The 16,092-nt window shown below is 37.8% G+C and overlaps 1 protein-coding gene across 1 annotated transcript in view; it reads left to right on the top strand.

Moving 5' to 3' along the window:
• The window catches only part of LOC108797301 (ephrin type-A receptor 3), a 122,510-nt gene extending 107,915 nt beyond the window's left edge, over positions 1–14,595 (top strand). The window contains exons 13-14 of the mRNA XM_018568881.1: positions 9,511–9,666; positions 14,168–14,595. Of these exons, the coding sequence (XP_018424383.1) occupies positions 9,511–9,666; positions 14,168–14,273 (262 nt within the window). The 3' untranslated portion in view covers positions 14,274–14,595. The remainder of the gene's footprint in view (positions 1–9,510; positions 9,667–14,167) is intronic.
• The last annotated feature ends 1,497 nt before the right edge of the window (positions 14,596–16,092 follow it).

The following is a 16,092-nucleotide window of genomic DNA, read 5'->3' as shown; positions in this document are numbered from 1 at the left end:
AACAGATACAGATTTAAAAGGAAGAGCAGCAAAGAGAAGGGAAACAACCATGGATTAAAGTAAGGCACACATTACAGTATTGTTTTATGTTAAAAAATCTGAGGGTTTAATGTCACTTTAAGCAATTCCAACATAACTGTTAACATAAATACACATCAGAATGAGGTGTCCGGCGTCTATGTTCCATTACCCAACATATAATATATATTGGTTTATACATCTTTACATACCATTTCTTGGATGAAATTACGGTGTCACTATAATGCAAAACATTGTTTGAAATGTTTGCTGAAAAAAAATGTGTGGGAAAAGGTTTTCACATATACATATAATTGTTTTATAAAATATATATAATATCTAGTTTAAATAATTAATAGGAACTATACGTGTCAACGATGATAATTTATTTACCATGTATAGATTATTATAGGGGCTTCCCCTTTCATCAAGTAATTAAGAGACCTTTTGCTCCAGAATCAATGCATATTTTATAGCTATGCAGTTATTATGCATTTATCTTGCTAATCTTTTTACAACTTGGCTTTTTCTTTTTTTCTGCAAGGTTTGCAGAGTTTTTTTATGAAAATTCCTTTTATGTGAAATAAAATTTTACTTAAAGCAGCCAGCCAAAAGCAACAAGATAAAAATAAATGGCCCTTTAAAAAATTATATAACAAAACAGCTTTTGCTGCAATATTCAGCTTCACTCCAGAAATCTCCACCATAGTACTTTTTCTGCCACTAGATGTCCTCAATCTGATAGCCAGCACCATTCAACTCACTTCTTCCGAGCCCAGGTCATCCGGGACCTACCCCAAGGCTGTGCCTGGGCAATTAAAGGAAAAGCAGAATGGTGATGAGTTTGTTTCTCTGTCACTCTGCTTTCTCTTCTTCTTCTAACCGTTCAGCCTTGCTGTGTAGGGTCTGCAAAAGGCTGATAGGCTGCTACCAAGTCAAATGAAGGTACACATGTATGCAAAAACTACATTTAATAATGTATATACGATTGCAGAGTTGCAATAGTTTGTGTTTTTTATATCTGCATAGAGTTCAGCTTTAAATATCTTTTAATTTTACACTTCGTTAGTATAAGTAAATAAATAATCAAAATAATGTTAGTCTTTTTATTATAACCTTTTTTTTTTTGCTAATTGAAGCAGATGCGATTAAATTTTCTCCCTGAATTATTTGTATTAAGATCCTGTGGCTGCTTCCATGACAACTGTCTCAAATCCCTACTCATAATTTACGTTCCAACCTCATCAGGGTATCATCCAAAGTTTGGAAACTGATGGATAATGTTTAATGTTTCAGACTGGCCTTTGTGTACCATTGCCACTCTAAAATGGTCTACTTTACTGCTCACTGTTTTAGTCAACAGATGTATGGAAGCTTGTAGGATAGCTGCAAATTACCACCTGCTAAGAAGGGACACAAGAACTGTTCTTGATCGATGTTGTTTGGCATTTGAGAAGCTATTCTGTAAATCATCTTGTATGTATTCCTAAAAGAGCTATTGTAGATTATAGAGTCACATATTGCCCTGCCAGGCAAATGTATTAATAATTCACATCACCCCAACTCTATTCCCTGTGCTTTCATAAATACAATTAATTTGCTATGTAGGGTAGACAGGGTATTTAATTTTTTTTTAAACTCCAGTCTTGGACTACACCCTTGCTTTGTGTTTGTCTATCCATGTTAATAAGCATTACACAATGCCATCTGAATCCTAGCTCACTCAACGCCTTTAACCATCTTTGTCAGAAAGCATTTCTGAAACTTTGATAGTTTTGCTTTAAATTGCTTCATGCTTCCCCAGCACTGAGCAAAATAAACACACAAGCCCAACGAGTGGAAAAATTGTACTTTTTAAATGAAATTATGTTTGGGGAACGGTGACGAGTGAGGAGAATGGCTTAAAACTGCCCAGTTATGCACAGTGCATTCCTATTTCCCAGAAAAGAGTACTAAACATGCCAAATCTGATTTAACTATCTTTACAGACAGAAAATAAATTATTTTTGTGGGAAGTCATTAAACACCCAGTCTATTGCCATTAGTAGGCCAATTACAGTAGTAGATTGCCAGTGCTGGCAGTCATGAAGCCACAGAAGAGCAGTTATAAGCTTATTGCTGCTGAAGGTCCATCAGCCTTTCAGACTGGAACAGAAAGTTAGCTTCTAAATTCAGTTATTTGCTGACAATGTGTAAACTGCAAGTAGAATTCAAGTGTTACATTACCATACACCATTATTTGGTTGAATCCTGTACCACCGTTAAAGCCTTTGCAGTATCCCAGTGCTGCCTTATCTATTCTTACAATGTATATCAAGCACTTACAGTAGTTTTGACCTTAAAGTATATTGCCACTTTTGCAGTCAAATTTAGGAAAACCCCTCCATATGTTTGTTATGTGTTCCTATTCACACATTATACCGAAAAATACATTTAAAAAATGTCTTAACTTTTAGATGTTTTGTTAAATCAGGCAAGATGGCTGATTCCAGATTTTTCTTAGCCCTTTAGCAGTAATCTGTCCCAATAGAAAGTCTTGGGACTGAAATTTGAGGATTGTGTTTATCTGATAAGCTTCATTAACATACAATGGGCAGGCCACTTTAGACCCCTCACAGCCCCTCCTAACATTTCAAATAAATAGAAGCAACAAGAAATTGTAACCCTTAAATATTACAAAACTATTAGCTATTAATTATCAACTATTAATGTTACCAAATCAGAATTTGGATACTATACTGTAAATTGTAAAAAAAAAAAGCATCCAACCTTTTTCTCTACTCCATTACTATTTGCTGGTATAGGTGGTATTAAAAATATAATAATGTTTTTCAAACTAACCCTAATTTCAGAAACAAAGATTGCTCAGATCCACTCAGAATAAGACTGATGTCACACTGGTGATTGTGCCATTGGCTGCAGTATCACTATAAAGGGCTAAATAGGGTAAACAGGGTAGACAGGGGGAGTTCCTTAGATGGCGATCTCTTTTGTGCTGTGTCCGGTACATTAAATTTCCTCACTTTCATTGGAATAGTCTTTTATACAGCTGGTCTCTTTCTTTTTTGTGGTGGAAGAGCAAGACATTGCTCCTTTACTGGTGATTTACATTCTGCAGCCTGTCCAACAGCAAAATAGCAATGTATCACTCATCCTGCCAGAAAGGAAGCGACACATTGAACCACATAAATATGTTCTCTGCAGTTTATAATGATCCTATCATTGGTGAAGTGTGCCACTAAAGTTTAACAACATTGATTAACCTATAGTAGCCAATCCTATACCTTTACGTAAGGTAAACCATGCCATTAATTGTGTTATCCCATATGTTTGTACCAGTACCTGTAAATGAGGCTGTTGTAAGCACCTTTTTTGCTCTAGCTCTAGCAAACCCTAGATATAAGCTGGTAACGCTCAGTGCTAAATTCCACTTTAGTGACTTTCACATTGACTTCAGCTTCCTTCAGTTCTACTTTCCCCATTGGATGGATCTATTTATTTTTTCTATGGGCTGATCTCAACAAATACAAATACAAAAAAGTTTCAGCCAATTAGGGAAAGAGAGATGAGGTCACTGAATCCAGAAAGATTGTGTTCAATATAAACCTACCTTCAAAAGTCTGATTTCTATTTAATAGCTGCTATATAGGGATTTCTAAAAAGCTGTAACATGACATGTAGAGTGATTAAGTGCTTACAGTATAACAGCTTTTATTTAGAGGTACCGCTTGATGGGAGAGCAAGAGGAATGGCATGGTCTACTTAGGTATAAAAGGTGCATGAATGCTTCTATGATATGAGTTAACATGTTTTTGCAATTTTAAATATTTAATTAGTTTTAAAACTGCAGCTTTTTATTAAATTATCTGGTGATCCTGCCATGAAGGTCTTTGTTCAAGCTGTTTCTGTTACAGGGTGACATCGCTCAGTCCATGTCTCCCAGTTATGCTCTTGCATTAGCGCCCTGTCAAATGGGCTTCTGATAGAGACTACAAAGGGCAGTTTTAACACACATCATACAGACATGGTCCACTGTTGTCAGTATCAGAAATGCATCCCTGAGAAATGCCATGCAGTCATCACTGAAGTGAATGCATGGAGAGTGGATGAGACCAACAGTATTGAGATGCATTGAAGGATTCAATTTTTTTTTTAAAAGGTTAAAACTGTATTTTATTTAAGCATTGCAATTGTGTATGATGCACAGTGCTTTAGCAAACTAAATGTTATTCAGATAAGAATGATCATGTATCTCCCCTCTTCTGCTCACCTTCTAAAGCTAAGTTAAATGGTTCCTGTTACATATGTCTTGACTTGACTTTTTTCCTATTAACCACACTTTTTTTTGTTTACCACACACAGACTACAGAATGGCAAAAAGGGGAAGTGGAGAAGTTTTGTGTTCTCTTCCTCTGTAGATATGTCATCCTCATGATGTCTTTTTAATGACTGCAGTCTGTGGCCTAGTGGGTACTGATTTATGAAAAGCTGTAAAAGATCAGGTGGAGCTCGGCAGGGCTTCTTTACAGCTGCCTGAATGGAGACCCATCTAATTTGTTTAGTTAAGTGTGAGCTCATGGTGAACATCACCCGGCCCATAAATTTTAGTCTTGGACCCCTGACTGGGAGCTTGGTCCAAGAAAATGCCGGTGACTGCAGCTGATCTTAAAGGCCCACATTCCCTCAGTGCATATGTGGAAACATCACAGGCGCTTCCCACTTTCAGACACATTCCTCTTCATTGATAAACTGCCCAGATGTCCTCTCTGAGGAGGAAAGTAACCAATTTCGACTTTGATTCCTCTGAGGAACATTGGAAAAAGTAAAACAATACTTCACATCACTGGTTATTCGGAGGTTAGGGGCCTTTAAATTAGGCCCCCTTTCTTTTTCATTGCTTCTTTTATCCAAGTCATGGACATGAAGGCTTAACGTTGACTATGTAAATCCCTAATCTGTGGAATCTGTTCTTTCTCAATGAAGTAGTACAAATTCCTTTATTTTAAAGCCGTGTGCCTCAGATAAAGCTAATCAAAGACCAGTAACACCAGTTAAAAAATAAATATAGAGAAAACTGAGGTAAAACCTCACATTCTTTCCTACTGCAACACTTCATAAATACTTCAGAAATGTCTTGGGAATCATAGACGTATTGCCAACAAAATATATGAGTCCAAAGGTGATACACTTATTTTAGCTAACAGCGGTAGCTATTTGGTGTTATATTACCAGCACATAAAACGCATTCAGGGAGAAAAAAATCTTTAAAGAGGTTAGGCCTTTTCCTGATAAATAATAATATTTGGGATTTATAAAATGAGTGTAATTCTCCAGATGTCATTAGACTCTACAAAACACATTTATTAAAATTACAATTACCTTCCTTAACTGTTATTTAGTTACAACCTGTGCTAATATAAGTTTGGTCAAATATTTTTTTAACTTTGATTTTTATTAGACAATTTTCAGTAAACAAAAGAAGGGGAAAAACAATGTGCTGATCACCTTTTTACAGTATTTAACAAATGAATGCAAATATATAACTACAAGTTAAAAAAAAAGGTTGTCAACTATTTGTCAAAAAAAAATGTTGCTACTCAAGTTCCTAAAGTTCAAGTTCAAGCTCAAGTTCCTAAAGCCAGAGAATTATAGAAATTGTGCTTGGAGCAAAGTCTAATCTCAAGTAAACATTGCATACCTAGCATCTTAATCAATAATTTAAGTGGGTTTATATTTGCTTAGACAGGGGTTCTTAGCTAGTTGTCACTTCTGCATGCAACGATGCTGGCTCCAAAGTGTGGCATTTCTTTTGAGGTGAGAATAAATACATTGTATTGTGGCTCACTATGTGTAATGAGGGACAAGAGGCGAGTCCTTATTTGCTTATTGAGATGGAATCACTGAAGAAGACAATAGGGATACACATAAATATATTCATAAAAATCCTGCATCCGCAGAACCTGAAACCCTGTGTTCATCCAGAAGAATAAAAATAAACTTTAAAAGCAACAGGGAAAAATTCTCATTGATACCCTATCTCTCGGTTCTCCTGAACCGAAGGGGTCGTGGGGCCCAAGCTAGCCGAAGGATCGGCCGAAGCTACGGCCAGATCCTTCGGCAGCTTTGTGAATAGACCCCTTAGATTTTCCCCTGGAGAAACAAACTACAGTGCCATTTTTTATTAATATTAATAGCCATTTTTATTCATACAGCTCTTACTGTAATGAAGCCTTTGAGGGGGTTAACACTATTTTCCTCCAGGTATAAACTTTTCACCAATATTACTATTTATGTATAGACTATTAGACTAGATATAGACTATTTATTAGACATGTGCACTGCCAAAAAATTTGTTTAGTTTCGTTTCATTTTAAATTCGGATTTGTGTTATTTCGTTTTTCGGGATTCGGGTGTGAAAGTCAATTCGGATTCGGAATTCGGATTCGGACGAAATTCATTAGCGGTAGTTCAATTTGCACGTTCGTTTCGTTTTCGTTTTGTTCATTCGTTCGTTTGCAGCAAAGTGACATTTGAGTGGAAAAAATGTTTTTCTTCAACGAACGAAACGAAAAAGAAACGGGAACGAAACGAACGTTCGAACGAACTACCGCTACTGAATTTCGGAAATTCGGATTCGTTTGCATTCGTTATATCTGTAATTCGGAATTCAGATACATCCGAATGTCCGAATTTCCGAAAAGTCGTCCGAATTTCGATTCGGAAAGAAAGGAATCGCACATGTCTATTATGTATGTATTTACAGGTGAAACTCGAATAATTAGAATATCATGCAAAAGTAATTGCAGTAAGTGCTGCAAAAGGGGCCCAAACCAAGTACTGAGTACATATGCATGCTTGTACTTTTCAGAGGTCCGATATTGTTCTATGTACAATCCTTGTTTTATTGATTGCATGTAATAATCTACTTTTTTGAGGTTGTGGATTTGGGGTTCTTGGGGTTTTCATGAGCTGTAAGCCATAATCATCAAAATTATGACAAATCACGGCTTTAATTATCTTGCTTTGCATGTAATGAGTCTATGTCATATATTCGTTTCACCTTTTAAGTTGCATTAGTGAAATAAATGAACTTTGCATGATATTCTAATTATTTGAGTTTCACCTGTATACTAAGGTGACAGGAGGCCCACTAATGGCCTCTTCTCGAGGGTGAATATGTAAAATTTAGCTAAACTTTTCTTATACTGTAGCTGAGGTCCTTTATGCCCCTTATTAATTTAGTAACTATTTCTTTATGCTCTTTTCAGTTCTGCAACATCCTTTTTTTGTTAACTGGTGCCCACTACTGAGCTGCATATTTAAGATGAGGTTTTACTAATGTTTTGTGCAGGAGCAAGATTCTAAGATTGATTTACTAGTAGAATAGAGCATGTTCAATTTGGAAGGGAAATTATACTTAGCTAGTCAATGTGAAGAAACTATGCTGACTTCAATCATCCAATCATGTGCAAGAAAAGTTCCTCTTTTTTAATTCTCCTTTCTTTTTTTGTGAATTATATTCTTTGCAAAGGGAATTTTAATCATATTCACTATAATAACTTTGAACATGAAAATCATCTTGCCAAGTTAAAATGCTTTATTCCTTTAGTAAATGAACCCCTGTATCTCTTTCTCTTGATTATGTACCTCATTTAACACCAAAAAGTATTTTGTTTGCTCTAGAAGCGCAGATTGGTGTTGCATTCTGTTAAGTCTACGACCTACCAGAAAATCCAGATCTTTCTCCATAATTGATTCAAACAGGTCACACAAGTTGTTTTGCACAGAAGTGAGGTCCATACATATTTTTGGTTAGCCCAGGTTAAAGGAGAAGTATTGGGAGAGTAAAATATACTTAGAGCCTGCTCTCAGGCTCCTTATACCAAGAAAGGTCACAGTCTCCTCCCAGCAGAGAGTTATCAGTCAATGCTTCCCGCAGAGATTGCCTCCTTCCCCTTTCTGTCCCTCAAGCCTCACTGGAGGGACAGACAGGAGAGGGTGTGGGCACAACTGTCTCTGGCTCTAGAGAGGCAGCTCTCAATCTGGCAGCCAGGTGGATCCCGATACTATTGTAGAACTAGGGTTGAGCAATATAATGGTAAAAGGCATATGCCGAAGTTACCTTTTACAGAACATTTACTGTCATAAAGAATAGTAGAACCAATTGAATTAGTTGATGCTATATGCATATTTTACCTTAAGTCATTCAAGCTTGTTGGTCCTTAAAAGAGAACTATGGAGTAACCTCTTTATTCCATGGTTCTCTTTAAGGTCACAGGAGGACATATACTAACCTCCTCCCATGACTCAAAGCTCAGTATATAGTGAGCTATTGCTTGCTTTATACTAAGAGCGCCGCAGCCGGGGCGGATCCTGAAAATACTGTTAAGATCCACCCAGCTGGCTGATTGACAGCGGCCTTTGCCTATCTAGAGGCAGAGCCAGCAGTGCCAGCCACCTCCCCGTCCTTTCCTCCAGTCAGCACTGGAGGATTGGACAGGGGTGGGTGGGAATCCCTGCGGGGAGCTGTGACTGACATCATTGCTCTCTGCATGAAGCTGATCTGAAAATGAGCGAGCGATGGTATGTGTTCACTCACTTCCCGATCAATAGAGCTGACGTGTGACATTTCCATTGTCACACATCGGCTCTAACTATGAGTATGAGTAAAAATCACTCACCTCATAGTTCTCCTTTAAATATGATGAGTGGCCTGACTAGCCAAAAGGGGGGCTTGGGGGGGAAGTGGAGCCAAGGTTGATTGTGAGAGGGGAGCATGCATGATGGTTTCTCCACAGCTGATGAAAGGAATAGTCCTCACAGCTCACAGGGAGATTTTCTAGCATGTTCACAAGTTTTCTCGTGCTAAAACACACGGCTTAGTTGGAAAGGAACAGGTCTTGAATTTCATGCAATGAATTTACTCTTTCCACTACAATCTTACAGCTAACTGTGCAGATGAAAGGGTTTTACAAATAACACTTTGAATTCTAGGAACCAGGACCTTTTATAAGGGAAAAGCGTGTTGCCTATTTTGGAATTTCTCAACGAACAGCCCACTGAAATATCTGAAAGGCAGGGGTGCAGTTCTTATAAGCATGCACACTCACATGTTGTATGAGGCTTTTTTTCTGTGAATCTTTTCTGAGGAAAGAAAGGTCTTTGGTCAGGCAGATCACTTGCAAACATCTGAAATCCATGCCTATGGTGACCTTTGGAAACATTTCCAAAAAGTACACATCCTGTAGTAAAGAACATGAAGATGCCAAGATCCTGTTTTAAATGTGCAGCTGCCTTTAAAGAGTAACTATACTTTTGCTGAGATCAGCCAGTATTGTGGTAAACGGAAAAGCTGCAAAATGCAGAACAAATTAAAATAAACGGTCAATGTGGAGTTACTCTTTAAAAAAGTATTATTTCCTAGTAAAACCCCTATTTTTATCTTTATGTTCAATTTTGTTCATGTAAAATAACATGCTTTCTTTTTTTCAGACCATTAAATCTACTATTGGATCAAAACAATGTAGACTTCTCCACATACCGACCCTCGGGAGACTGGCTTGATGGTATGCAGACTGCACAGTGCAAGGACATTTTATCAGGAGTTAGCTACAGCTCCTGTGAAACAATTGCAAAAATTTCATTAGAGTAAGTCAATATCATTTATATTTCATTTTGAATCATCAATGCCTGCAATCATGCATAGTGCAAGCCACCATATAGTAGAACAGTGTCATTGCAGCTCCAGAATCGCAACTTCAGGATTTTCAAAAGTTAACCCTTACAGTAGGACTACCCACGCACTGCAAGAGTTAAATGCTTGTTTTGGTTTAGGGAACAGAATAAAGAAGATATACTAACCTGCTCGGTCCTGCGGCAGTCAGCGCTTACCTCTCTCACTTTCTGCTCTGGCTGTGGTATGTCACTCGGCATCTTCACATCTAATAGATCTGTTAGACATGATGATGTCATGGGTCCTTAGACCTCTGGAGCCCAGCGACCAGTCTAGCAGCCAGGAAGAATTGAGGATCAGGTAAGTATATTTCCTTTGTTTGCAACCCTTATCCAAAATTAGCAGTTAACCTTTGTTTCTCTTTGATGTGACCTAGAACAACCCAGTCCTGACTTCACTCTTACTTCACTTGCTGTGCAGTGCCATATTTGGTCAAGTCAGGGACTTAAGATTTACTGTAGCCAGAGGTTCAGCATAAAGAACCGGCTTCAGAAGGAGGTCAACAATAGCAGTTTACATATTTGTCTCATGGAAGGTTTCTTATAAAATATACCTATCATAGAGCAAATATGGGGACTGTCATTTCTGACCTTCTCCCAGAAATAATAAGTCCATGCATTGTAAAAAAAAAAAAAAAAGAAGAAAGTTGTAGTTTTGGATTCAGTAGTAAGGCGTTAAAAACCTGTCAGCTTATTTTCTGCTGTCTGTGATGTCATTGGATGTCATGTCCCTTCACTTCTTGACCCTTAAATGCAACTACAAGTGAGAGGAAATCTATCCAAAACAAAACAAATGGCTATACATTCAATTGAATTCCTTGGTGTTATGCATATCTACTTGCTTCAGTAGTTTGGAAAGTCAGGTCATCTGCATATTTGTTCCAGAGTAGGAATTAAAACTTTTGTAACCAGATGGCCAGCATGACTAGGATTTTGGGGAAGAGAGCTCAGCAATGGCAGCCTACTTTTTTTTTCTTTTTTTACAGGTTTCCTTTAAAGCAATGCCATTTAAAAATATACAGGGTATGCAAAAGCTCTTCTATCTGTGCAATATGTGAGAAAGGCTCTGTATTTACATTTTTACATTTTAAAGATATGAGTTAAGCCTACCTCATGTTATCAGCCATTCAAGGCTAAAGGAGGCTTATCAGAGTCTGCCTAAAGTGTCCTTCAAATAGAATACTAAGCAGTATGCCAGATGTGGTGAAATTAATGCCTTTTCTGGGGATCAGAGAGGAGCTAAAATATTTTCAGTTATAAAAGGTTCCAGCTAATATATATATATATATCTCAGTACACATTAAATGTAGTTAAGGTTTCAAGGCCCTCAAAAATGAAAGTACCACAGGCATTTCTTAAATACCATTGCGATTCCTCAGACAACCCTGCAAGTTACTCATCATGCTCCATTCACGTAACTAGGTTTCCATGCACTCAAAGTATGTGAATGTTCTGTGCGTGATGAGTAATCAGGGTTACAAAGGGATATTATCAATATATAATGAGCAAAATCTCTGTCCAGGATTATACAGCAGTCTTCCAGGAAGCCTTAGGGAAGGGTTTTCAGAAGTTTGAGAGCTGACAGAGGGAGTATTAGTAGAAATATGAAGCAAAATACTTACTTCAATGTCAGCTGCAAAGTAAGGATAATTAGAGAAAGGATCAAGTGACAAGTTTAAACTATAATACTCAGAAATATTGGAATAAATGTCAGCGGTTCTGAAAGTGTGGTTTGAGAACGCGCGCCATAAAAAATTTCTGTGCTGAAAATGTGTATACATTATTGCAGTAAAATCAGGCTCCTTTCTGAGACTCCAGAGGTCTAAGTCTGGTCAAAGTAACGTTAAAATTCTACAGAATAAATTGTGTACAGTAGAGTAGAGTGTGAATGGCATATTGCCCATTGGTTCCCCTACATTTTCCTGGCAGGCGGTAGGGAGGTTATTTGTAAAGAAGACAGGTTAATACTACACTGTTTAATAATACATCATGTTATAGATGCCTCTGCAATCTGATCTTGTGCTGCCTATCGACATACTGCACCTATTAGATGGACGATAACATTGTTAAAGCCCAAGAGTTAAAGCATATGCATCACTAAGTGAATGTAATATAAAAAGTAATATTTAAATCTGCACCTTTCTTTAAAATAATGTCTAATGTGACAACCTTGTATCTCTTTCTACCAGTTGTGCTACTGTATTGTCACCCTGTCACTTGGGCTTACAAGTGTTTTGGAGTAATACAAGTGTTTTTTAACACATATTACATAGGCAACATGTAATGTTGTCACCAACAGAAAATCTGCCCTGAGACATGCCATGCAGGCATTGCAGGAGATTGACTCTTTTTTTTGATTGAACATTTTCAGTTCTTTTAGTAAATCAAAGTGGCTGCAAAGATACTGCAGGAGAGCAACAGCACTGACATAGACATAGGATAAAGAAAAGATGAAATCAAGTTTTCTTTTCTGGCATAACACAGGAAGCTTTACTGGGCTGATGCAGTGGAGGTATATCAAATTGCTCATATTACTGTAGTGTGGTGAAGCTCACTGTTAGGAGAGGTGAAGCGTTATTGACTGGAATATTATGTAATGGCCATAAAGATCTTGTTCATACACTGCATAAATAGTGTGGAGTAGTGTTCATATAATAGACAGAAAATGGCAATACACGCAAAAAAAACCCACACGGGTCACTTAGAGTTTTAAGTCCACAAATGACCCCCTGGGAATATCTTACAGAAAATAGTCCTATCAACAGCTTAGTGACTTCCATCATGAGAGCATTCAACTGTACCACAGAGATCTCCAGAGCTAATGAAAAAAATGACATTCTGTTGGACTACTAATGAGTATAATTACCTGATGAGTTTTTAAGTAAATGACTATGTAAAACTCTTCCTGCCTAAATGAGCTTCCCATTAAACAACCATCTCTCTAAATATGCTCGGCATTGATGAAGGATTGCTGAGGCTTTGCTGCGATGACATTTTATTTTCTATTAGCTAGAATGACTATATTGTTCCTTGGACTTGCCTAAAGTTTAGGAAAGCTGTGCTGATGTATTGTACTTTGTGGGAATTACACGTCTCTTGTAATTAGTATGCTTTATTTAAACACAAAGTGACTTTGTGAAACTTTGTTTGCGGCTCTTTTTTTTTTTCTTAAAACTGTACAACAGAGGTAGGCAACCTGGACTAGCAAGACCTAGGGGGTTATTCCATCAAGAGCCGAATGATCCAGCCGTAGCTTCGGCCGCCAGAGCCCTTCGGTTCAGTCGAACTGAAGGGCTGCTGTATGGGCTATTCACAATAGCCCGTACAGCAGCCAAAGGCTCCCAAGGGGCTCAGCTGAGCCGAAAGCATATGCTTTGGCTCGACTGAGCCGAAGTGAACACTGAAGTGGGGAGAACGGCCAGCTGAAGGGCAACCATTCTCCCTGCAAATGACAGCTGGGTGGAGCCAGCCATGATCTCACAGCTCGCTCCGCCCAGTTGTAATGACAGATCAGCTCCCCCAAATGACCTGGGGACACTGATCTGTCATTTAACAATAACAACTGGGAGGAGGTGGCCGTGATGTCAAGGCCATCTCCGCCCAGTTGGTATTCATTGGCCATTGACTCTAGCAGGTGTCAGACCAATAGGAAATAGTTTGGCGGAGCTAGGTGTCACTGTTAGCTCCGCCAAATTGTTTGTTTTTTTGGCAGCTTTGTGAATGACCCCCCTAGTATTCACTATTCACTGCACACTGTATAATGAAGGGAACCACTCCTACAGTTATATGCATTCCTTCTGTTTATCATAGTGTATTTTAGCTTTATAAATTTGTTGTTTAAGTTGGGTTCTGTCCTTATTTCACCCATATTCCAATTCCTGCAATCCAGCTTGAAGTGAAAAAACTAGAATTAGCTAGAAGTAGTTAGTACATTCAACTGGGCTTGTTCTGTAATGTAGAAGACTTTAATTTACCCAAACCATGTCTTCAGTATTAATGAATGTCAGGAAAATGAGTAATCAGAAATGTCTTCAACATTAAAGAACAAGTCTAGTTCAATATGACTAATTATTACTAGCTAAACCTTGACTTGACAACTTTTCTTTAACAATTCTGTCTGTGAAGGTTCTCATTTATACAAGTCAAGGTTTAGCTAGTAATAATTAGTCATATTTAACTAGACTTGTTCTTTAATGTTGAAGACATGTCTGATGACTCATTTTCCTGACACTCATTAATACTGAAGAAATGGTTTGGGTAAGTTATGAAACATCTTCTACATTACAGAACAAGTCCAGTTGAATGTACTTACTTCTTCTAGCTAATTCTAGTTTCTTCACTTCATGGCAGAAAATTAACAGATACCATTGAATGTTAAACATATATTAATTACCCTTGTTTGTTTTTCTTGATATAGTGACATGAAGACAGTTGGAGTCACAATCATCGGCTCTCGAAAACAAATGATGGGTGCAGTCCAACCTCAAGAACTGCATATAAAGAATGGACCTGTTAATGTGTAAAACACAGTGAAGTACAGGAAGCTACACTTCAAACATATGGTGCAATTAAATCTAAAAACTGAGAGCGCGCTGTGGGGAGCTTGAACTTAATGTAAACCTCACACGCTCTTATGTTGGAGTAAACATGCCTTAAAATCGGAGTGAAAACTCTTCTATTTGTCTGTCAGGAAGGCTGCATTTCCGGTCACTAAAGAAAAATGTACCACAATTACGCTGTCAAAATAGCAGACAACAACTAAAGAACAAGAAGATCACAGGGTCAACCAGGAGCAAAAGTCACAAGATTTGGAATACACTATAAAGAATTACTTAGTTTAATGAAGTTTGATTTGTAATGGGTTTTAACAACCGTAAAGTTAACCTGTCATTAAGAGAATAGATGTTCAGTATAAAAAGAATTAAGAAATCTACATTTTTGCATTTGGGGTAGAGCGGTGTAGAATTTGTTGTTGCAGGGTTCTGGGACTCTGGTAGGGGCATTGCATTGTTGCAGGTTTCTGGGACTCTGGTGGATAGTGGACTCTGGTGGGGGTATCACCATCTCTAGCATAGCTGTGACAGGCTGTTGTCAAATGGTCAAGTGAATGTTATGTATATTGTTATGGAGAGTCCAGCACTTAGTCTATAACAGGGGTGCTGTGGAATAGAGGAGCTCTCCCTGGTGGGACTCTAAAGAGAAGTAAGTGAACATGAGATTTAGATCCCACCTTACACAAAACAGGAAATGCATACTGTCAGAATTCCAACCTAAATGACAAGGAATACATTATCTCCGTAGCATAACAAGGCTCTAGAATGAGTCTATGTAAATTAATAACCTAAGTGATCCTACAATTTGTAAATCTAGAACAGGGTTTAATTCACCCAGATAAAACATTCAGGGTGAATATGGAAAGTGGAGCCTAAGTCAGTTCAGTTTATAGAGGTGATTTCTTCCATTAGTGACCTAGGTTGATTGCTCAGTAGCTTAAGCAGACCCTTCTCTAGGACTGAACTTGATTAGAACAAACTGATGAAAGTTGTAGTGGTAGAAGAACCTAATGATATCTAACCCTTTTCTCACAATGCATTGAGACATTTAAAAACGTACAATGAAAATGGTAAGTGATCTACAATTTCTAAAAGCATAAATAAATAAAAAGAATTTACACAGTAAATCTTCCCTGAATTCCACTATAAGGTACTGCATTGCAGCAAATGCTTGGACTAAAGTAAACCTGCCATTAGAGAAGTACAAGGGCTGCCTTTGCTTTCCAGCTTCTGGTTTCCTAGCTGCTCTGCTCTGTTGACCCTCTACATTCAATGCTTTCTGAGTTTTGGACTTTGAAAAGATGGCATATCAGTCAGCGAGAAATCAAAAGTCCTTACCTGCATACTTTTTTCTGGGTCAGTAAGGCAGAAAGGAGGTCAGCTTAACAGATTGACAGCTTAACAACCAGGCAGTTGTCATTTTCAGAGTAAGGGGTCAGCAATTGGAGCCTCTATTTTTTCCACATGGCAGATTTCCTTTGAAGGCTAAATGCACTATAAAACAAAGTGCACTTATACTTTTTTCCCCCACTCCCCTGACCTAAACTACTCTACACTCCACCTCGCCAGATGGAAGCTGTGATCTCCTGCATTTGTTTACATTTCAACCCAAAAATATTCTGTGTACTGACCACGTGTGGAAAGTTTAGATTGGGGGTTATATGTTATGTTGCACTCACCAACACTAAACTTTAGAAAATTGTATCTCAAACTTTCATCCATTATATTTATTGATAATAGAATAAGAAATAGAATAAGAGATATGTTATAGGGCAGGAAATGTATAGAA

The sequence above is a fragment of the Nanorana parkeri genome, unplaced genomic scaffold, assembly GCF_000935625.1.
Source record: "Nanorana parkeri isolate BGI_ZX_2015 unplaced genomic scaffold, ASM93562v1 scaffold1258, whole genome shotgun sequence".
NCBI lineage: Eukaryota > Metazoa > Chordata > Amphibia > Anura > Dicroglossidae > Nanorana > Nanorana parkeri.
The sequence above is the reverse complement of the archived record's forward strand: the minus strand, read 5'-3'. Positions and strand labels throughout refer to the sequence as shown.